At 53.1% G+C, this 22,341-nt stretch overlaps 1 protein-coding gene and 1 long non-coding RNA gene across 37 annotated transcripts in view; both read left to right on the top strand.

The window, feature by feature from the left end:
* Window positions 1–22,341, top strand: part of LOC121063051 (flocculation protein FLO11-like) — a 114,271-nt gene that overhangs the window by 84,130 nt on the left and 7,800 nt on the right. For 35 of the 36 annotated variants that reach the window (XR_005815804.1, XR_005815806.1, XR_005815805.1 and 32 more), the window contains 2 exons: window positions 5,464–5,565; window positions 6,647–6,748. Coding sequence is in view for 33 of the 36 variants with exons in the window: in XM_040543381.1 (XP_040399315.1) it covers window positions 5,464–5,565; window positions 6,647–6,748 (204 nt within the window). In the remaining 3 variants the exon portion in view is untranslated. The remainder of the gene's footprint in view (window positions 1–5,463; window positions 5,566–6,646; window positions 6,749–22,341) is intronic. The other variant, XM_040543353.1, reaches the window with a different exon arrangement.
* LOC121063061 lies at window positions 7,092–8,551 on the top strand. Its single transcript, XR_005815809.1, has 2 exons — window positions 7,092–7,179; window positions 8,195–8,551. It is a non-coding gene; the product is annotated as an uncharacterized LOC121063061 (long non-coding RNA).

The following is a 22,341-nucleotide window of genomic DNA, read 5'->3' as shown; positions in this document are numbered from 1 at the left end:
GGATGCCCCCAGTCGTTGCTCTTGTTTGAGAAGTGTCCCATGGTGGTGGTTCTTCCAAATCCAGGTCACAGAAGAAGCAGAGAAACAGCCTGCATGTTTTCCGTGCAGCAATGTCTTGACAGGCACTTTGTGAAAGCCAGCAGACACAGGCGCTGAGGAGAGAGGAGGCTTGTGAGAAAGCTGCATTTGCTCAGCATTTTCTGGCTGATGTTGTGGCCTCAGTCTGCAGCGCTCTTGGTGAGAGCAGCTCTTCCTGTGACTCAGCTGAGAGAGCTTTGTAATTTCTTTCCTTCTTTTTCCGTGTGCTAGCGCCCAAAGTACGAAGATGATGGCAATGCTGAACACAGAGGGCTCCTGGTTTTGAGAGCCCTTCCGCCTCTTTCTTAAGCATTCCCTGAGTAAGGGAGAAATGAGTGGACAGGAGAAACTGGACGCTCCTGTTGTCTCATTCCCAAGCCCTCGTGCAGGTCGAGGGGGCTCTGGCCCATCTCCGTCATGGTGGGGAACTGCAGGAAAGAGCCAGGGCCAGAGAGGTTTCACAAAGCTCACCCCTTTAGGTATTGATCAATCTTCTGCTTTTGTTAGTTCAGCAACACCTCTGTTCTGGTTTGGTTTTGCAGCACTGAAGTCATTAGAGAGCAGAAGTGGGGGACAGCCCTGCTCTTGTGAGAGAGCCTGAGGAACCCCTAACAGTGCCGAAGGGCAGCAAAAGTACGATTGATACCAAGATCATGTAAAATCCTTTTTTCTCTCTTTCTCTTCCCCCATTTCTTTTTTATTTATTTATTTATTTATTTATTTATTTATTTTGACGGGATGCATGAATGAGAACCCTTTATTGTAAATACCGTGCATCTGAAAAGGTGAGCCTTCAGCCAGACGTACTGGCAAGCTTTGGCTCAGCCCCAGAATTACGTTGTCATTGGCATAAGCACGACTGGTTGGGCAGAGGGCTGTGACTGGAGTGCTGCGAGGGACGGTTCTAGGCTCATCAGGAGGGATAGGCAGGGCAGGTGAGGCAGGGGGCTGGCGCAATGACACGGTTGAGAGCCTCTGAGTGAGGATTAAGGGACAAACCAATAATGCGGATGTTGTTGTGGGAGTTGGAGATCGGCCTCCCATCCCGGGTGACTGCACGGATGGATGGTTCAATAAGGAATTAGGCAATGTCTCCAGGTCAGCTGCCTTGTCCCTAAGTGTGTGGGTGACTTTGGGTTGCCAGATGGTAGCAGGGAATGACAAGGAGCAGACACAAACAGGTCCAGGAAATTCCTAAAGCACCTTGATGATAACTTCTTGATCCAGGTACTAAGGGAGCTGACTAGGAAAGGTGCCCTTCTAGATTGTTGCTTGTAAACCGAGAATGTCTCCTGGGTGAAGTGGCGAATGGCAGCCATCTTGGCTACAGTGGCCACAAAGACGTCGAGCTGAAAATCTTTGGTGATAGGAAGAAAACTGCCAGTAAAACTTCCACCAGTGGCTGTGCCACTGCCGCAGACTCACCATCGGGTGCCGCCTCAGCACAGGTTGGTGGAGCCAGAGTGGTCTGGGGGGGGTGGTGGTGGGATTTGGGTCCCCTCATCTTTGGGGAGCGCCACGTTGTCCTCTGAGGGGAGTGGCGGCTGCCCCCTGCTCCTGGTCAGGTTCCAGGGAGCAGGGAGCAGCTGCCCCGGGAGCGGAGGATCCAGGAGAAGGGGTGGTGGGGGGCCGGGGTGGATGGGGGCCTGCAGCAGGCAGGAGCCTGTGGGGTGCAGGGGCTCCCTGTGCGGCATGTCCCCCGGGCCTCAGCTCCAATGGCTGTGGGGCACCGGTGTCCCCATCACCATGGGCTGACCCCAGACACAGATGGGGGGACACGGAGGAGCAGCGGGTAGGGGCAGCACCGCAGGTGGGAGCAGCACCACACGAACTGTGAGCCCGGCACCCCAGACCAGGCATTGGCCTTAGGTAGCAGGTGGAGGACGGTGGGGATGTGAGCGGGCTGGTATGGCATCAGCATCGCTCCAGGCATGGGGGCAACAAGCAGGCCCTGGAGACAGGGGTGTGGGTAGTTTGGGGTACTTTCAGGTTAGTAGAGTTTCCTTTGTTTGTTTTCCACCTCCTCTCTTTTGTAGGGGTGCAAATGCTGCTCCCATCTGTGGTGGAAGCGGGCCCTGTGGTACCGCCACTGGTACCATGGAGCTGTGATGGGGAGCCAATGGGGCGGCTGTCTGTAGGGGTCCCCAGGAGGTGCCTGTCTGGGGTGCTCGTGGTGGGTTGCGGGATGCTGGGGCTGGGGCTGCTGGTACTGGAGTTGCCAATAGCAGCCTGGGGTGGGGATGCTGGGGCTGGGCGTGCTGGCACCAAGTTGGGGATGCTGCTACCAGTCCTGGACAGAGATGCCGGTAGTGGTGCTGGGACCTTGTGGGGATACCAATACTGGAGCTGGGGGCAATCAGGGTGCTGGAGGTGGTACTGGAAGTGGGACAGTGATGTTGGTACTCGGGCGGTGATGCTCTTACTGGGGCCATGCTGCTGGTACTAGTACAGATTTGGTGGGGCATCTCCACTGGTACTGGGATGCTGATGCTTGTACTGGGACAGCAGTGCGTGTAGTGGGACAGCTGTGCTGGAACTGGGACGGTGATTGTGCACCTCAAAGACTGGTCAGCCCCTTGGAAGTAATGGCTGCATTCAGAGGCGGGGAAGAAGAAAGAAGAGGTTCAACAAAAAGAGCAAAGATCAGCCACGCTTCTCACAGCATCTCCCTTTGCAAAGGCAAGTGCCCTTCAAAGCCCACAGACACCGTGTCAACTCCTTCAACTGGCTCCCAGCCTGCGACTTGCCACCCGCAGAGCATGAATGCCATCACCTTGGCAATTCAGGAAATCATTAGGCAACGTTCCCTAGTCTCAAAGACAGATTCTGTAGCCGGATAAATCACCATTGGAAATCTGGTAAAACAAGAGTTTTACTTGAAAACTCAGTGTAGCAAGAAGTGTAAGCTGAAATGCAGAATTTCTTCGGAACTCTGCTGTGACACTGTGCCAAGCAGTGAGGTCACAGCACCTCTCCGTGACGCTGCGAGGGCCATGAGGTCCCAACGCTGCTCCGTGACACCATGAGGGCTGCAAGGTCACAACACCCCTTGGTGATGCAGTGCTGGGCTGTGAGGTCCCGACACCCCATTGTGACGCTGGGCCGGGCCACAGGCACTGCTCCGCACCAGTCCTGACAGCAGCACTAGCTGCAGCTGCAGCGGTGGTGGTGGAAGCATGGTGCGAGTGTGGGGAGCCACGGCCCCTGCCTGCCTCCTCTTCCCCCTCCTGGTGGTCCTGTGTGCCCGGGGTGCCCAGGCTGCGCCATGGCAACCACCGGGAGCAGGTGGGTGGGCAGGGCCAGGGCCAACACCAACCCCTGGGCGACATGGTGCTGCGCGGCACGCATATTGACGGAGGGGACGGGGACGGGATAGCAGCAGGGCCGGGCGGGCACCGCAGGCAGGGGGCAGGCAGGAGGCAGAAGCCCTGCAGGGTGGCACGGTGGGGCCGTGGCTGCTGCGGGGTTGTTTCCTGCCGGGGGGGCCGGGAGTGGCGCTGGGGCCGAGAAGCCTGGGGCTGGGGCCGAGAAGCCTGGGGCTGAGCCCCTGTGGGGCTGAGGCCGCTGGCCCCTCTGGGGAAATTTCCACCTGCATCTTTGTCCCATGACATTGCCTCAGCCCCCTCAGTCACTGCAGGGTGCTGGGGAAGAGGGAGAGCACAGCATGCCATGGGAACTTCTCTCGTCTCTGCTTGATTTTAGATGACGATGCTGGTTCTCCATATCCAGCTTCTCAGCTGGATCCTCGTTTGGAGCCTCAGGAGGATCCCCGAGGTACGTTGCGAGTGTGCTTCCTTGAAGGAAGATGGCTAATGGGCTGTAATACTTTATTCAGGGTCTTCCAAGTGGGTTTGTGCCTTGAGGGGGCTTGCACAAATGAGCCCTGAATATTTCTTCACTTGGAGAGATGCCACCCCTGCCCCTCTCCATAGAGAGGGAAGAACCCAGGCTTTTCTTCCTATTTGGGCCATGTCATTACCTGACCCCCAGCCAGTGCCTCCCGCTCACTGAGGAAGAGGCAGGCCCCAAGACGCAATGGAAGCTCCCCTTACCTGTGTCTGATCCCACTTGTGCCCACAGGCAGTACTGGTCAAGTGCCTCCATGGAATCCTGCTCCTGAGCCTGCCAGTATGGGTCCCACAGGTGGTAAGTTGTCAGTGTTCATTTCCTTGCTATTTGTTAACGGTTTGTTGAGCTAGCTCAGCAAGGGTTCAGCTGCTCACTGGCCAGGGGGCTTCTCCATGACAAACATGGGTGATCATTTTTCCTGGGGTCTGCACGCTCCCCCTGCAGTGGGGTCTTCCTTTGTGGCCAGCAGAGATCTTCCCGTAAGAAACACCTGAGGGGCCACATCTTTGGCGGCGTGGTCCCTGCGGGCTGTTGCGCACAGCCTCGAGAGAGGATTTGGGAAGAGGCCAAGAGGGAGCCTACAGCTCAGCAGGCCCCTTTGCGGCTTTGGAAATCCTGGCTCGTGTCTGGGTCCCACATCATTGCCTGAGCCCCCTCCAGTCGCTGCAGGTCACTAAGGAAGAGGTAGATCACACCACGCAAGGGGAACATTTCTCTTCTGTGCTTGATTGCAGCAGTTCTCGCAGGCACTGGCTACTCGACACCTCAGCCTGATGTGGACCACGAGCCTCAGGTTAATCTGCCAGGTAAGTCAGCGGAAGGAAGGAGCATCTAGGTGCTGCAGAGCCAGCAGGCACCTTGCGCTTGAGTTGAGATCTGGGGTGGGCACGGGGACGGCCCTTCTCCGGGCAGCTCCACGCATGCTTAGTTTGTACCAGCACGGTGCCACTGCAGGCACCCAGCAACTGTTTGCAAGATGCTCTTGAGTGGCAGGGAGAGACGAGTGCCGTGGAGCAGTCCCCTCTTTGAACTGCATTCTCTGTCACTCTGGTCAGAAGGAGTATATTGACATAGTTCACAGGAGGGACTCCACTTGTGTTTACAGATGGGACCGAAGGCGAAGGTGATCCAGGTTCCCAGATGGGTTCCAGGACCGAAGCTCTGGGAGATGGCCTGGGTAAGTTGTGGCTTTTGACTTCCTTTGAGAGCTGCCAGCTCAAAGCCCAAATGTCAGCCAGGCATCTCTGCAGCTGGGAGGGTATAGACCGGCACGTGCGTGTGCCCTGTCAAGGCACGACCCCTGGTATGCTCTCCTACTGAGCTCTTGATGTAGATGGCGATGGGACAGAAACTTCTCACGGGTCTTTGGTTGCAGAAGTGTCCCCAGCGAGGGCTTTGCCAGACCCTCGGCTGCTTCCTGCGCTGGAGCCCAGCTGGTATCCCAGGGGTGGGTAGTCATTTCACTGACTTCACAAACGAAGCCCTGGTTCTCCAAATCGCACTGGTGCCAAAGTTAACTTACTACTTTCTGTTCAGGTCCTCTAACAGCGAAGGAAAACGCTGAACTAAGAAAATCTTCCCCAACATCCTCTGACATCGTAGAGGATATCATCAAGGAGTTAGAGGAGGCAGCACCTGGTGGGTATATTTCACTCTGTCCGCCATAAGACTTGGGAAGCTGAGGTTCTAAATCCATGTGTGGACACACCGTAACCTGCACAGCAAGAAGGGATCGATCAGAACGGAGACACTCAATTTCATACCTAGCAGGCACTGGTGAGCCTCAGAGAAGGCCGAGAGCCTCTGCTGCCGCTTGTGGGTCACGCCGTGTCCCAGGGGCAGCTGCTAGCCCAGTATTACCATTACTGGTCCGAGCTGTTCCGTGCAAACATTGGTATCCAGCCAGCAGCAAAGGGCTTCTGCTGAACTTGTGTTCAGCTCCCGCACAGCACTGCTTGCAGCTGGGCGAGTTCAAGGCAGGAGGCACATCCCAAGCAGTGCTTGCTGTCCCCTGAGCAGGGAGACACATGTCACCGCAGGGGAGAGCACCCTTGGGCAGAGGAGGGAAAGCGCAGGCAGATTTGGGTCAGCGGCTGGGATCAGAGCAGCCCGGCCCAGCCCTCTTGTTCTCCTTGATGTCTGAGGATTCTCGGTGACAGCCTGCAGGCAAGGGCGAGTTCAAGATGCACACCCAGCTTGGTGCCCGACCCCTAACTTGTAGGAGCTGAAAGGAAAGGCACTTAACTCAGTCTCAGCTGATTTAGCTGTCCATTTCTAGTTGGGTTTCAAATGACTTGGCCAAATGTCTTGGGATGGAGTCAGCATGATGGGATGGACATGCTTCTCAGAAGGGCTGTTCCTGCCTCTGAACTGGATGCAGCTTTTTTATGTCCTCTTTGAAGGCAGGAATTGAGCGTCATCTTGCAGTGTGCCAAAAATGCACTATGCGTGATGAGAACAAGAAGATCTCCTGCAATCTCCTGGTCTCGCAGCAGGCCAGATTTTGCTGTCTGTGCTGGTAGACTGCCAGGAGTCAAACACTTAGATTTTTCTTTGTGAATCACATGCTGTTTGCAGTAGTGAGTACCTCCCCCAAAAGCCCAGGCCTTAGCTTCTAAACTTTAGGGATATCTTTTGAGAAGCACTACCTTCCAAAGATACCATCCTCGAAAGGAGGAGCAGTTCCTTATAGTCACACTGTCCTGCTTTCTTCCTAAAGGGATGGTTAGAGAGACTGTGCCGAAGGAGGTGCTTTGGCAAGGAAGCGGTTGCACGCTGCCGCTCCCTGGCAAAAGAACAGAGGCAACACAGGCAACACCAGGTAAAGGCTGTTTCTTGGTCATCCGCTGTCACCAACCAGAACCAGCATGCGTGTGCAGGTTCTTGCCCTGGTACCCGCTCTTGCACCTCATGTCAGCAGCCAAACCCAAGAGCAAGGGAGTAGGAAGCAAGTGTTGCAGAGGAAGGCAGGAGTGGCTCCCTGAGGATGGCTGTCTTCCCCGGGCTGTGACAGCATGTGACAGCAGTGCAGCGGAGAGACGCTCACAAAGCTCTGTGGCTGTGGTTACAGAGGGGTCACCACCCAGTTCCCAGGGATTTTGGAACCTTGCTCTTGGGGGAACGAGGCCATGAGAAGCCCACTGAGCAGACGATGGGAAACGGGATAGAAGGCGCTGCGGCATTCTTGGTTCCCCTCCTGCTTGTGACAGTTGCGTGCTGCGTGCTTATCCGGCGTTGGAGGCAGAAAAATCAGTGAGTTGTTGTTCCCCCGCTCCCTCTCCTCCTCTCCCCCTCCCAAATTCTTTACCGTATCTTTGTCAACATTATTATATGGCTGCTGCTAGCCAGGAAGCAGTTGTCATTAGCGTATTGTGAAGTGAGCAGTTAGTTTTTGACCAGACTCTTCTGAAATTTCTGCTGTCCAGTGTTTTAGGTGGCCTCTAATTCCTGGGCATTCTGTTCGGGAGCCCATTTTTCTGTTGCTGGTCTTAGCCAAGCTTGGCCCTTCCGCAGCAAGAGCAGAGCCAGGGACAGCCGTAGGCAAAGCAAGGTCAGGAAGAGAAATGCAGGAGCTGAGAGAGAGTGCCATCAGAGAGAGAAGCACAGCAGTGCCAGTTGCCCCCCAGCACAAGGCATCCTGTTCTGGGATGCCCTGAATTGCAGGTGTCTGCCTCAGCCAAGGTGTGCCAGCTACTGGGAGCATGGGGATGAGCCCTGCCAGCTGCGGGCATTGCCTTGGAGAGAGGCACTCAGTGTGTCACAGCCGCACCTGAGCGCTGCCAGCGTGCATCTTCAGCACAGACAGGGCTTGTGTGTTTAATTACACATCCCAAAGAGCGGATGGGCAGCACCTCACCGAACAGTGAGCCGAGGCTGTCACCTTGTTGGGCCAGGGCCAGGGCCAGGGCCGGGCAGGGAGCTGAGTGCTGGTCCTTGCCAGGCGCTCTGGGGAAGGGCAGTCGGTGGCTGTGGTGACCCGGCCGTGCTGAGCCCGGCTTTGGACCCCTGTCTCTGCAGGGGCCAGGTCTTCTTGCTGGGACAGCACGTGCAGAGCAGGCAGGTCAGGATGGCTGGCGAGGCGCTGGGGAGGAGACGAGCTGGGGCAGGATGTGGAGGGGAGCGGAGTCCCAGCCGAGGGCACCCCGTTTTCTGCACAGAGCACTGTGTGCCCACAGCTGACGCACAGCCGGGTGCCTGCACCCCGCTGCCTCGCACCCGCCTGGCACCGCAGCTGCAGCACAGCCTCAGCAAGTTCCTGTCTCTGCAGGCGCCTCGCCGCAGCCCAGGCAGCCCAGACTGACACCCGCAGCCGCTCTGTGAGCCCGTACAGGCAGCCTGACCACCGTGGTATGCCTGAGAGCCGGGCCCGACGCCAGCGGCCACCATCAGTGCCTGGAAGACCGGCCCGCCTGCCACCAGCCCGGCCTCCACGGCCCCCACGCCCGGCACCAGATCAATGGAAGGCGCACGACCGGCCCAGCACCCCCCAGTCCTCGTGGGCACAGACGCCGCCCCCACGGCCCCCCCCACCCTCCTCCAAGGGCTGGGGCAGGCCCCCCCAGGGTGCAGCCTGGGGCAATTACTGACCCCCGGGCTGCAGCTTAAATAAATATTGTATAATACAGCACAGCAGTCCGGGTCTTATGTACAGCAATACCCAGGAACCCACAGCAGGACTTTGTAACTGATCGAGAAGTAACCGTGAGGGTCCTCGGTGCTGGGGGTCAGCCAGACTGTGCCCACCATGCAGGGAACGCAGGGGAAGGGAGTTGGGGAGCAGCACAGCAGGAGCAGACAGAAGGGCTGTGAGTGCGGCAGCGACCCTGCACAGCGCTCACCTGAGAAGCCCCTGTTCAAACTGGCTGTGCCACAGCCACACACAAGCCCGGGCCCTTCCTGATCCTGGGCCGAGGCCAGGCTCCCCACAGCCAGCCCTCCTCGGGTCCTGACACTGCACGGATGGCCGATTTTGGCCAGGGTGCTCCATGCCAACACTCCCACGGCTCAGCTCTCCTCAAGGGGTACAAGAAAAAATTCCCAACTCTTTGGAGTCAGGGCTGGGATTGCCACACGCTGCCACAAGCAACTGGAACCAGAGGGGAGACCCGAGGTGCTGCCACCACCAGAGGTAAGAGATCCTCATTTGCAAAATCTCACTTGAGGGTGGCCCTCTCCTCCCGTGTGGCTCCTTTGAGGAGCAGAAAGCTCGGGTCGAGCTCCGGAGTCCCCTCTGGGGGTGAGGATGAGTTGTCTCCCCGTGGATGGGCCCAGGATTGGAGGGGACAGAGTTGGAGCTCTGTCTTCTCGGGGACACCCAAACCTCACCTTCTGTCCTTTGCCATGTACAGGCCTCAGCTTCTTCCTCCCTCAGATTTGGCTGGGGCCAGAAGCCGAAGGAGAGAAGGCTCTCACTTAACTGTTAACGGGTGCACGGTTAACAGTTGGACCTGATCATCTTGTTAGCATTCACGAAGACGCATAATCCACAAAGTGATTATATGAAGGTGCTTTTATTAGGCGCCGGAAGTTAGGGGCATGCCTGCCCAAATCGAACTTCGTCCGATTTGTTCACTCAGTTCTCTTGTATCTCCTAAAATATTACATATGCATTAAGTTTTACAACACATCTATGCATATTCATTTCCTAGCTCCGCCTAGCCCCGCTTCCTATGCTAATTATCTTATCAGTCCTTCTGCGCCTGCGTATCACTCTCTGGTGGTCGTCCGGGTGGTCGTCGGGATGAAGTAAGATGTCTTCATCAGAGTTGAACTTTCTACCTTTTCTTCTTGCGCATGCTCTCTGAGCCCTTGGTCTCAGTCCAAACCGTAAGGTTGGTTTGATCCAGTTCCCGGGGTCCGAGGGGCCCCCGTTATCTAGATGTCAATCAAGAAAAATGTCAATCAAGAAAAATTACAAAAATTAGGAATCAAGAAAATTACAAAGTTTAGGATTGTCACAACATTTCATAAGTCCACCACTTCTGCTCTGTGTTACATTCGCTCTTCTGGTTGGGTTCACTTGATCTGGAACAGATCCTGTCTATTCGGTTTTCATTCCATTTTGCCTCCTGTGTTCCTCAGATTCTTTCTCTGTAATCCGAAGTTGTTATATGCCGGTGGAGGGTATTGCGGATGTGGTTCCATATGCCGAGCAATGGTTTGCATCACTGTCCAGTTCCGGGTTGTCTTCCTTAGAATCAGACTTTTCAGCATTATAAATGTTAAACAAATTAGTACCCCTACAATCGCCAATATAATTACCGTCTCCAGTAAGGATTCGACCCAATTACTAATATTCCATCCGCTAAACATTTTATCCAACCAGCTTGTTGTCATATCTTTCTCTTCCTGTTCTGCATCTTGTTCCACTCGAGCCAGTTGTTCTATGTCATGTTCTACATCAATAGTCACATCTGGAATGTGGATGCAGCAATGATCAATACGATCTTTTAGAAATCCGCATACTCCGTGTTCCTTTAATAACAGTGTATCTAATGCCAATCGATTTTGTAGCACCATTTTAGTTGTAGCTTGTAGTTGGACATTAAAATCTCTAAAGCCTTACTTGTCCTGTAAGTTTATAAATCATTTCTCTATTTCGATAAGTAGCTACCTGTGCAAACAGAGATTCTAATGCCCAACTGAATTTTAATTCTATCAGTTCCTTTCATTATGGCAAAATCTTTAATCAATCCTACCAGTAAATTCTCTGATGATTGCCCGTGTGGGATCTGTACCACTTGTGTCCGTGGTACCTGGTCCTCCCTTTTTCTTCTAGATCCTTTTTGGTGGGCTACCAATATTCCTTTATCCAATTTTGGATATAGCAATATTTCTCTTATCCCATAATCTGTGCTATTTTCACGTGTTACTATGCACCGGTAGTTTCCTTCGTTGATATTGGTAACACTAAACAGGGTTAGGGTGGTAGCTCCTCTCAGTTGCAGGCCCAGTTCTGGGGTATTACTTACGTACGCCTTCCCCTTCCACCCAGCCTTCAATCCTGTATTGTCCCCGGTTGTGTTTATGTATATTTCCTGGCTCTGTCCGGAGTCATTTATTTTCTCCCAGACCACCTGTAGAGAGCTAATTGTCATTGGTTTATCGTCATGCATTCCACATTCCAAAGTAACATTTTCTCCTTTCAATATTTCCTCTTTCTTATGTTTTTCTGGTATTTCTAGGAACCCAATTACAAGGTATTTACACAAAACAATTACTGTTGTCGTTACCGTTGTTAAGAACCCCAACGTTGTATGGTTATACGCGCCTCATCTGTAGTTTTGTATCTCCGATAGCTCGCACCGACCGAAGTTCAGGAACCTTTTTCACCCGACTGTAATGAATCCAAGCATCCACCCCTTCTACCTTTACAGCTGTAAAAGTAGTCAATAATACCTGATAAGGTCCGGCCCACCGTTCTTTCAGGGGTTCTTCATTCCAGTTTTTAATGTACACTCGGTCGCCTGGCTGAATATCGTGGACAGGGTTTTCCAGTGACAACGGTCGGTTCCACACCAAAACACTTTGAAGTTGAGCTAAAGTTTTGCCAAGAGACAATACGTAATTATAAACATCCTGGTTCCCTGTTATGTGCATATTAGGATTTGGTTCTGGGGATTCATAAGGCTTCCCATACATAATCTCGTACGGGCTTACTGACATTCCACTCCTTGGCTTGATCCTTATTCTCAATAAGGCTATAGGCAAAGCTTGTGGCCATTGTATTTTGGCTTCCTGGCAGATTTTACTGATCTGTCCCTTTAGTGTTTGGTTCATCCTTTCTACCTGTCCACTAGATTGGGGTCTCCATGCAGTATGTAAATGCCAAGAAATTCCTAAAGGCCGGCTTACGTCTTTAACCACAGATGCAACAAAGCGCGGTCCCCTATCCGAGGATATTCCTAACGGTACCCCAAACCTCGGAATGATTTCCCGCAATAACCATTTTACTGTCTCTTTAGCTTGATTGGTGCGACAGGGAAGGGCTTCTGGCCATCCGGAAAAGGTGTCAACCCCTACTAACAAATACCTGTATCCCCTAGTCCTAGCTAACTCTACAAAATCAACTTGCCAGTAATCTCCTGGTTCTATCCCTACTCTCACTCTTCCCATTTCAGCATGTTTTCTTGCTACTGGATTATTTTTCAAACAAATCTCACGCTTTGACGTTACTCACTTTGCCATTGTTAACATATGTGTAGAGATAATGCTACGTTTTAAAAATGTTACCATTGCCTCTGCACCCCAGTGACACTCATTATGTCTTGTCTGAAGTATTTCTCGCATCACCAAGGAGGGTATTACTACCTGGCCCGTAGCGGTTACATACCATCCATCAGAGTTCTTTCGGGCCTTTAGGAGATTTGCTAATTTCTCATCCTCTGGCGAATATCTTGGTTCCTTGGGAAGATTAAGACGAGTGGGGCCTGTCTTGAGTGGTACCAAAGCCATCACATTCCACACCTTCCGAGCAATTTGTCGAGCTGCTCCATCTGCCAACCGATTCCCTTCTGATATCTTCGAGGTTCCTCCTTGATGGGCTTTGCAGTGCATGATAGCCACTTGTTTTGGTTTTTGTACCGCATTTATCAAACTTAACACCTCCTCGTGATATCTTATATTGGCCCCTTGTGAGGACAACAACCCTCTCTCTTTCCATAATGCTCCATGAACGTGGACCACTCCAAAGGCATACTTTGAACCTGTCCAAATATTTACCATCTTTCCTTTACTCAGTTCCAGTGCTCGCGTTAGGGCTATCTGTTCCGCTCGCTGTGCTGATGTTCCAGGTGGTAAAGGTTTTGCTTCGATTACTGTCTTCAGGGTTGTTACTGCATAGCCTGCGTATCGTGCTCCATTCTCCACAAAACTACTACCATCAGTAAAAAGTTCCCAGTCATACCTTTCAAGGGGTACATCCTTCAAATCTTCAATCAAATCCATTCAAATCTTCAATCTCAGAGATCTTCTCCAACCTAAGTGATTCCATGATAGTTCAGCAAGTGTCAAACTGTCCAAACAAATTCTATCATATAAAAGAGCAGAAGTAAATCCTTTAAAAGGTTATAGTTATAATTTGGCAAGAAGGAAGATCAGCTGTTAAGACTAGAAATGTAAATCCTAGAAAGGGAAAATGCTAAAAGAGTTTGGAAGAAATCTTCTGACTGGTCTTAAACGCTTCGTTGTACTTCGAGGGAAGCTCATTAACTCTTCAAGGACTGAAGCGGAAAGTACAGGTTTTATGTCCTGAAGGGCATAAAATTATTGGAGAGTGTCCAGAGGAGGTTGCTGAAGATGGTGAAAGGTCTGGTGGGCAAGAGGTGTGAGGAGCAGCTGAAGTCTCTTGGTTTGTTCAGCCGAGAGAAGAGGCGACTGAGGGGAGGCCTCATGGCGGCCCTCAGCTTCCTGAGGAGGGGAGTGGAGGGGCAGGCGCCGATCTCTTCTCTCTGGGGACCCGAGGGAACAGCACGGAGCTGGGACAGGGCAGGTTCAGGCTGGGCATTAGGAATAGGTTCTTCCCTGCGAGGGTGGCTGCCAATACGGATGCCCCCAGTCGTTGCTCTTGTTTGAGAAGTGTCCCATGGTGGTGGTTCTTCCAAATCCAGGTCACAGAAGAAGCAGAGAAACAGCATGCATGTTTTCCGTGCAGCAATGTCTTGACAGGCACTTTGTGAAAGCCAGCAGACACAGGCGCTGAGGAGAGAGGAGGCTTGTGAGAAAGCTGCATTTGCTCAGCATTTTCTGGCTGATGTTGTGGCCTCAGTCTGCAGCGCTCTTGGTGAGAGCAGCTCTTCCTGTGACTCAGCTGAGAGAGCTTTGTAATTTCTTTCCTTCTTTTTCCGTGTGCTAGCGCCCAAAGTACGAAGATGATGGCAATGCTGAACACAGAGGGCTCCTGGTTTTGAGAGCCCTTCCGCCTCTTTCTTAAGCATTCCCTGAGTAAGGGAGAAATGAGTGGACAGGAGAAACTGGACGCTCCTGTTGTCTCATTCCCAAGCCCTCGTGCAGGTCGAGGGGGCTCTGGCCCATCTCCGTCATGGTGGGGAACTGCAGGAAAGAGCCAGGGCCAGAGAGGTTTCACAAAGCTCACCCCTTTAGGTATTGATCAATCTTCTGCTTTTGTTAGTTCAGCAACACCTCTGTTCTGGTTTGGTTTTGCAGCACTGAAGTCATTAGAGAGCAGAAGTGGGGGACAGCCCTGCTCTTGTGAGAGAGCCTGAGGAACCCCTAACAGTGCCGAAGGGCAGCAAAAGTATGATTGATACCAAGATCATGTAAAATCCTTTTTTCTCTCTTTCTCTTCCCCCATTTCTTTTTTATTTATTTATTTATTTATTTATTTATTTATTTTGACGGGATGCATGAATGAGAACCCTTTATTGTAAATACCGTGCATCTGAAAAGGTGAGCCTTCAGCCAGACGTACTGGCAAGCTTTGGCTCAGCCCCAGAATTACATCGTCATTGGCATAAGCACGACTGGTTGGGCAGAGGGCTGTGACTGGAGTGCTGCGAGGGACGGTTCTAGGCTCATCAGGAGGGATAGGCAGGGCAGGTGAGGCAGGGGGCTGGCGCAATGACACGGTTGAGAGCCTCTGAGTGAGGATTAAGGGACAAACCAATAATGCGGATGTTGTTGTGGGAGTTGGAGATCGGCCTCCCATCCCGGGTGACTGCACGGATGGATGGTTCAATAAGGAATTAGGCAATGTCTCCAGGTCAGCTGCCTTGTCCCTAAGTGTGTGGGTGACTTTGGGTTGCCAGATGGTAGCAGGGAATGACAAGGAGCAGACACAAACAGGTCCAGGAAATTCCTAAAGCACCTTGATGATAACTTCTTGATCCAGGTACTAAGGGAGCTGACTAGGAAAGGTGCCCTTCTAGATTGTTGCTTGTAAACCGAGAATGTCTCCTGGGTGAAGTGGCGAATGGCAGCCATCTTGGCTACGGTGGCCACAAAGACGTCGAGCTGAAAATCTTTGGTGATAGGAAGAAAACTGCCAGTAAAACTTCCACCAGTGGCTGTGCCACCGCCGCAGACTCACCATCGGGTGCCGCCTCAGCACAGGTTGGTGGAGCCAGAGTGGTCTGGGGGTGGTGGTGGTGGGATTTGGGTCCCCTCATCTTTGGGGAGCGCCACGTTGTCCTCTGAGGGGAGTGGCGGCTGCCCCCTGCTCCTGGTCAGGTTCCAGGGAGCAGGGAGCAGCTGCCCCGGGAGCGGAGGATCCAGGAGAAGGGGTGGTGGGGGGCCGGGGTGGATGGGGGCCTGCAGCAGGCAGGAGCCTGTGGGGTGCAGGGGCTCCCTGTGTGGCATGGCCCCCGGGCCTCAGCTCCAACGGCTGTGGGGCACCAGTGTCCCCATCACCATGGGCTGACCCCAGACACAGATGGGGGGACACGGAGGAGCAGCGGGTAGGGGCAGCACCGCAGGTGGGAGCAGCACCACACGAACTGTGAGCCCGGCACCCCAGACCAGGCATTGGCCTTAGGTAGCAGGTGGAGGATTGTGTGGATGTGAGCGGGCTGGTATGGCATCAGCATCGCTCCAGGCATGGGGGCAACAAGCAGGCCCTGGAGACAGGGGTGTGGGTAGTTTGGGGTACTTTCAGGTTAGTAGAGTTTCCTTTGTTTGTTTTCCACCTCCTCTCTTTTGCAGGGGTGCAAATGCTGCTCCCATCTGTGGTGGAAGCGGGCCCTGTGGTACCGCCACTGGTACCATGGAGCTGTGATGGGGAGCCAATGGGGCGGCTGTCTGTAGGGGTCCCCAGGAGGTGCCTGTCTGGGGTGCTCGTGGTGGGTTGCGGGATGCTGGGGCTGGGGCTGCTGGTACTGGAGTTGCCAATAGCAGCATGGGGTGGGGATGCTGGGGCTGGGCGTGCTGGCACCAAGTTGGGGATGCTGCTACCAGTCCTGGACAGAGATGCCGGTAGTGGTGCTGGGACCTTGTGGGGATACCAATACTGGAGCTGGGGGCAATCAGGGTGCTGGAGGTGGTACTGGAAGTGGGACAGTGATGTTGGTACTTGGGCGGTGATGCTCTTACTGGGGCCATGCTGCTGGTACTAGTACAGATTTGGTGGGGCATCTCCACTGGTACTGGGATGCTGATGCTTGTACTGGGACAGCAGTGCACGTAGTGGGACAGCTGTGCTGGAAATGGGATGGTGATTGTGCACCTCAAAGACTGGTCAGCCCCTTGGAAGTAATGGCTGCATTCAGAGGCGAGGAAGAAGAAAGAAGAGGTTCAACAAAAAGAGCAAAGATCAGCCACGCTTCTCACAGCATCTCCCTTTGCAAAGGCAAGTGCCCTTCAAAGCCCACAGACACCGTGTCAGCTCCTTCAACTGGCTGCCAGCCTGCGACTTGCCACCCGCAGAGCATGAATGCCATCACCTTGGCGATTCAGGAAATCATTAGGTAACATTCCCTAGTCTCAAAGACAGATTCTGTAGCCGGATAAATCACCATTGGAAATCTGGTAAAACAAGAGTTTTACTTGAAAACTCAGTGTAGCAAGAAGTGTAAGCTGAAATGCAGAATTTCTTCGGAACTCTGCTGTGACACTGTGCCAAGCAGTGAGGTCACAGCACCTCTCCGTGACGCTGCGAGGGCCATGAGGTCCCAACGCTGCTCCGTGACACCACGAGGGCTGCAACGTCACAACACCCCTTGGTGATGCAGTGCTGGGCTGTGAGGTCCCGACACCCCATTGTGATGCTGGGCCGGGCCACAGGCACTGCTCCGCACCAGTCCTGACAGCAGCACTAGCTGCAGCTGCAGCGGTGGTGGTGGAAGCATGGTGCGAGTGTGGGGAGCCACGGCCCCTGCCTGCCTCCTCTTCCCCCTCCTGGTGGTCCTGTGTGCCCGGGGTGCCCAGGCTGCGCCATGGCAACCACCGGGAGCAGGTGGGTGGGCAGGGCCAGGGCCAACACCAACCCCTGGGCGACATGGTGCTGCGCGGCACGCATATTGATGGAGGGGACGGGGACGGGATAGCAGCAGGGCCGGGCGGGCACCGCGGGCAGGGGGCAGGCAGGAGGCAGAAGCCCCGCAGGGTGGCACGGTGGGGCCGTGGCTGCTGCGGGGTTGTTTCCTGCCGGGGGGGCCGGGAGTGGCGCTGGGGCCGAGAAGCCTGGGGCTGGGGCCGAGAAGCCTGGGGCTGAGCCCCTGTGGGGCTGAGGCCGCTGGCCCCTCTGGGGAAATTTCCACCTGCATCTTTGTCCTGGTTTCAGTTAGGACAGAGTTAATTTTCCTCCTAGTAGCTGGCAGGGTGCTATGTTTTGGATTAGGATGAGAAGAGCGCTGATAACATGCTGATGTTTTAATTGTTGTAGAGCAATGCTTACACCAAGCCAAGGACTTTTCAGCCTCTCTCTGTCCTGCTAGCGAGCAGGCTAGGGATGCAGCAGAAGCTGGGAGGGGACAGACCCAGGACAGCTGACCCAAACTGGCCAAAGGGGTATTCCATACCATCTGACGTCATGCTGAACAATATATAGGGGTGGCTAGCCGGGGTGGAGGGGTGGCCGGCTGCTCGGGGATAGGCTGGGCATCGGTCAACGGGTGGTGAGCAATTGCATTGTGCATCACTTATTTCGTACACATTATTACTATTAATACTATTATTATTATTATTATTGTTGTTATTCTTTTCCCTGTCTTAATAAACTGTCTTTATCTCAACTCACAGGCTTCACTTTCCCGTTTCTCTCCCCCATCCCGGAGAGGGAGGGGGGAGGGTGAGCGAATGGCTGTGTGGTGTTTGACTGCCAGCCGGGCTAAACCACAACAGCCCATTTGGCGCCCAACGTGGGGCTCGAAGGGTTGAGATATCGACAGATTTGACCAGAGTGTGTTAAACTAAAATTGGTATAAGTATTCGACCTGCTTAATAGTTGCTAGTCACAATGTTGATTGCCTTAATCTCAAGTCTGCTGTGCCTGTTTCCCAAATTGAGTTTTATAGCAAGTTACTTTCTGTATGTGCTCCCTGTCGTGCTGTTTACCCTTTCCGGGCCCTGGTTTAAGATTGTTATGGTACTGTGTGGTGTAACGATGGCTTATGAAATGATGAGGTATCTGGTCATGACTCTAACCTGGTATTTGTACTCAGCACTGTCGTCGACTCTATACTTCGGAAACCATATCTCAGAAACTATTAGCAATTACACCTATTGCCTTTTTTCATCAGGGAGTCAGTCTCTGGAGGGGACAGGGGAAGATATTTTTTCCTACCTGTTCACTCTCCCTTCCTCATTCACCACCCTCTTATCCCCCGAGCTAGTTACGGTAGCTCTCCAAGATGTTGGATATCCTTGGGATACTCAGACCAGCATGTTCTTGTTGTTATGTCTCCTGAATGCGCTTCAGGTTTTGTTTAAGGTTAAACAACTACTTAGGAATCTCATCCGGAGATCTGTCTTGAGGCGGGATATTTGCGAGTGGCAGGGAGTGTGGGAGGATATGGGCAGGTTTCTAGGGCAGTGGGCACCTCCAGTGTTTTGGACATTCACCCCTGAACAACTGCAAAATCCTAAAAAACTGGTAGAATGCTTGAAAAAAAGCATTGTCATGACTCTGGCAGTTCCAAAGTGACACAAATCACTGTGGCGTGCTGGGGTCTGGCTTGTGCCTATCGAGCTGCAATTGATGCTACTATCAACCTAGTGACAGACCCTGCGGCCGTTCCAGTCCCGGCTCCTGCAGCCACTCCAGCTCCAGCTCCCGCAGCCGTCCCAGCTCCAGCTCCCGCAGCCGTCCCGGCTCCAGCTCCCGCAGCCGTTCCGGCTCCAGCTCCTGCAGCTGTCCCGGCTCCAGCTCCCGCAGCCATTCCAGCTCCCGCAGCCGTTCCAGCTCCCGCAGCCGTCCCGGCTCCAGCTCCCGCAGCTGTCCCGGCTCCAGCTCCCGCAGCCGTTCCAGCTCCCGCAGCCGTCCCGGCTCCAGCTCCCGCAGCCATTCCGGCTCCAGCTCCCGCAGCCATTCCCACTCCTGTGGCTGGGTCAGAGAAACGAACTGTAGCAGTGCAAGTTGCCCCTGCAGAGGGTACTCCAACCCCTGTGGCAGACCCTGTGGCTGGGTCAGAGAAACGAACTGTAGCAGTGCAAGTTGCCCCTGCAGAGGGTACTCCAACCTCTGTGGCAGACCCTGTGGCTGGGTCGGAGAAACGAACTGTAGCAGTGCAAGTTGACCCTGCAGAGGGTATTCCAATCCCTGTGGCAGACCCTGTGGCTGGGTCGGAGAGGCGAGCTGTAGCAGTGCAAGTTGCCCCTGTAGAAAAGGTGAAAAAGTGGTATAGAGACGCAGGTCGTTTAGAACGCAGAAAGTCTTCTGCTAAGTCTGGGTCTGGAGAAGACGAGGCTGGGCCATCAAGTGTGCAGGAGGATGAAGATGAGGATGAGGATGTCAGTAAGTCAACAGTAACTACCCGAACCCTATACCAGCGTGAGCTACGAGATGTGCGAAAAGATTTTGGTCGCTGTATAGGTGAACAGCTTGTCACCTGGCTGCTCCGGTGCTGGGACACTGGAGCCAATGGTGTGAAATTAGAGGGCAGGGAAGCCAAGCGGTTGGGATCCCTTGCTAGAGATGCAAGCATTGACAAAGCAATTGGAGATGGAGCACGATCTCACAGCCTCTGGAGGTGTCTCCTGTTAGCTGTGAAGGGAAGGTATCCCTACAAGGAAGAACTTGTATGTGTACCAGTCAAGTGGACCACCATGGAGAAGGGAATTCAGTACCTGAGGGAATTAGCCGTACGGGAAGTAATTTATAAGGACTTAAACGATGCACAAACATCCACAGATCCAGATGAAGTCCAGTGTACTCGACCCATATGGCGGAAGTTTGTACGGAATGCACCATCAACATGGGCCAGCACATTGGCAATAATAACCTGGAAAAACGGTGAAGATCCCACAGTGGGTGACATGGCTAAACAACTCCGGGAGTACGAAGGAAATCTCTCCTCTTCCCTACAGGCCTGCGTCTCGGCTGTGGAGAAACTCTCTGAAGAGTTCCACCAACTTAAAGAGAATTTATCTTCCCCCCCACCTGAACAAACCAGTGGCCACCAACTAAAAGAGAATACTTTGGAGAAACTTTTTGAAGAGGTCCAGCAACTTAAAGAGAGTGTATTTTCTTCCCCACCTGTACAAACCAGCGTCTCAGCTATTAGGGGTAAACGTGCATCCATGCAAAGAAGACAATATGGTGGGTACACACCCCGCACCACCCTGTGGTTTTACTTACGTGACCATGGAGAGGACATGAGAAAATGGGATGGAAAATCTACTGAGACCCTAGAGGCACGGGTACGTGAGTTGCAAAAGAAAACAATCGGGAGAAAGGGGTTCTCTGAAAAGTTTGCTGCTCCAACTTCTAGCAGGCAGTCTTTTAAACACAGAAATGAAGATTCTGACCAGGACTAGAGGTGCCCTGCCTCCAGCCAGGGGGAGGAAAGGGACAACCGAGTTTATTGGACTGTGTGGATTCGATGGCCTGGCACGTCTGACGCACAGAAGTATAAGGCTCTAGTAGACACCGGTGCACAATGTACTCTAATGCCATCCAGCTGTAAAGGGCCAGAGCCCATCTGTATTTATGGCGTGACAGGGGGATCCCAGCAGTTAACTGTATTGGAAGCTGAAGTGAGTCTAACCGGAAATGAGTGGCAAAAGCACCGTATTGTGACTGGCCCGGATGCTCCGTGCATCCTTGGCATAGACTATCTTAGAAGAGGATATTTCAAGGACCCAAAAGGGTTCCGCTGGGCTTTTGGCATAGCTGCCTTAGAGACAGAGGACATTAAACAGTTGTCTACCTTGCCCGGTCTCTCAGAGGACCCTTCTGTTGTGGGGTTGCTGAGGGTTGAAGAACAGCAAGTGCCAATCGCTACCACAACTGTGCACCGGCGGCAATATCGCACCAACCGAGACTCCCTGATTCCCATCCACGAGCTAATTCGTCAACTGGAGAGCCAAGGAGTGATCAGCAAGACCCATTCACCTTTTAATAGTCCCATATGGCCAGTGCGAAAGTCTAATGGTGAGTGGAGACTAACAGTGGACTATCGTGGCCTGAACGAAGTCACGCCACCACTGAGTGCTGCAGTGCCGGACATGCTAGAACTCCAGTACGAACTGGAATCAAAGGCAGCCAAGTGGTATGCCACAATTGATATTGCTAATGCATTTTTCTCCATCCCTCTAGCAGCAGAGTGCAGGCCACAGTTTGCTTTCACTTGGAGGGGAGTCCAATATACTTGGAATCGGCTGCCCCAGGGGTGGAAACATAGCCCTACCATTTGCCATGGTCTGATCCAGTCTGCGCTGGAGCAGGGGGAGGCTCCTGAACACCTGCAGTACATCGATGACATCATTGTGTGGGGTGACACTGCAGAGGAAGTTTTCGAGAAAGGGAAGAAAATAGTCCAAATCCTTCTGAAGGCCGGTTTTGCCATAAAACAAAATAAAGTTAAAGGACCTGCACGAGAGATCCAGTTTTTAGGAATAAAATGGCAAGATGGACGTCGTCAAATCCCAATGGATGTGATCAACAAAATAACAGCTATGTCTCCACCAACTAGCAAGAAGGAAACACAAACTTTCCTAGGTGTCGTGGGGTTTTGGAGAATGCATATTCCAAATTACAGTCTGATTGTAAACCCGCTCTACCAAGTAACTCGTAAGAAGAATGCTTTTGAATGGCGCCCTGAGCAACGACAAGCCTTTGAACAAATTAAACAAGAAATAGTTCATGCAGTAGCCCTTGGGCCAGTCCGAACAGGACCAGATGTAAAGAATGTGCTCTACACCGCAGCCGGGGAGAATGGCCCCACCTGGAGCCTCTGGCAGAAAGAACCTGGGGAAACTCGAGGTCGACCCCTGGGGTTTTGGAGTCGGGGATACAGAGGATCTGAGGCCCGCTATACTCCAACCGAAAAGGAGATATTGGCAGCATATGAGGGAGTTCGATCTGCTTCGGAAGTGGTCGGTACTGAAGCGCAGCTCCTCCTGGCACCCCGACTGCCGGTACTGGGTTGGATGTTCAGAGGAAGGGTCCCCTCTACACATCATGCAACTGATGCTACATGGAGCAAGTGGGTTGCACTGATTACTCAGCGGGCTCGAATAGGAAACCCCAGTCGCCCAGGAATCCTGGAAGTGATTATGGACTGGCCAGAAGGCAAGTACTTTGGGATATCGTCAGAGGAGGAGGTAGTCCGTGCTGAAGAAGCCCCACTGTACAACAAGCTACCAGAAAATGAGAAGAAATATGCCCTGTTCACTGATGGGTCCTGTCGTATTGTGGGAAAGCATCGGAGATGGAAAGCTGCTGTATGGAGTCCTACACGACGAGTTGCAGAAGCTGCTGAGGGAGAAGGTGAATCAAGTCAGTTTGCAGAAGTGAAAGCC

The sequence above is a fragment of the Cygnus olor genome, unplaced genomic scaffold (genome assembly GCF_009769625.2).
Source record: "Cygnus olor isolate bCygOlo1 unplaced genomic scaffold, bCygOlo1.pri.v2 S100, whole genome shotgun sequence".
In the NCBI taxonomy this organism is placed as follows: domain Eukaryota; kingdom Metazoa; phylum Chordata; class Aves; order Anseriformes; family Anatidae; genus Cygnus; species Cygnus olor.
Note: the sequence above shows the minus strand (reverse complement) of the source record. Positions and strands in the feature narration are given on the sequence as shown.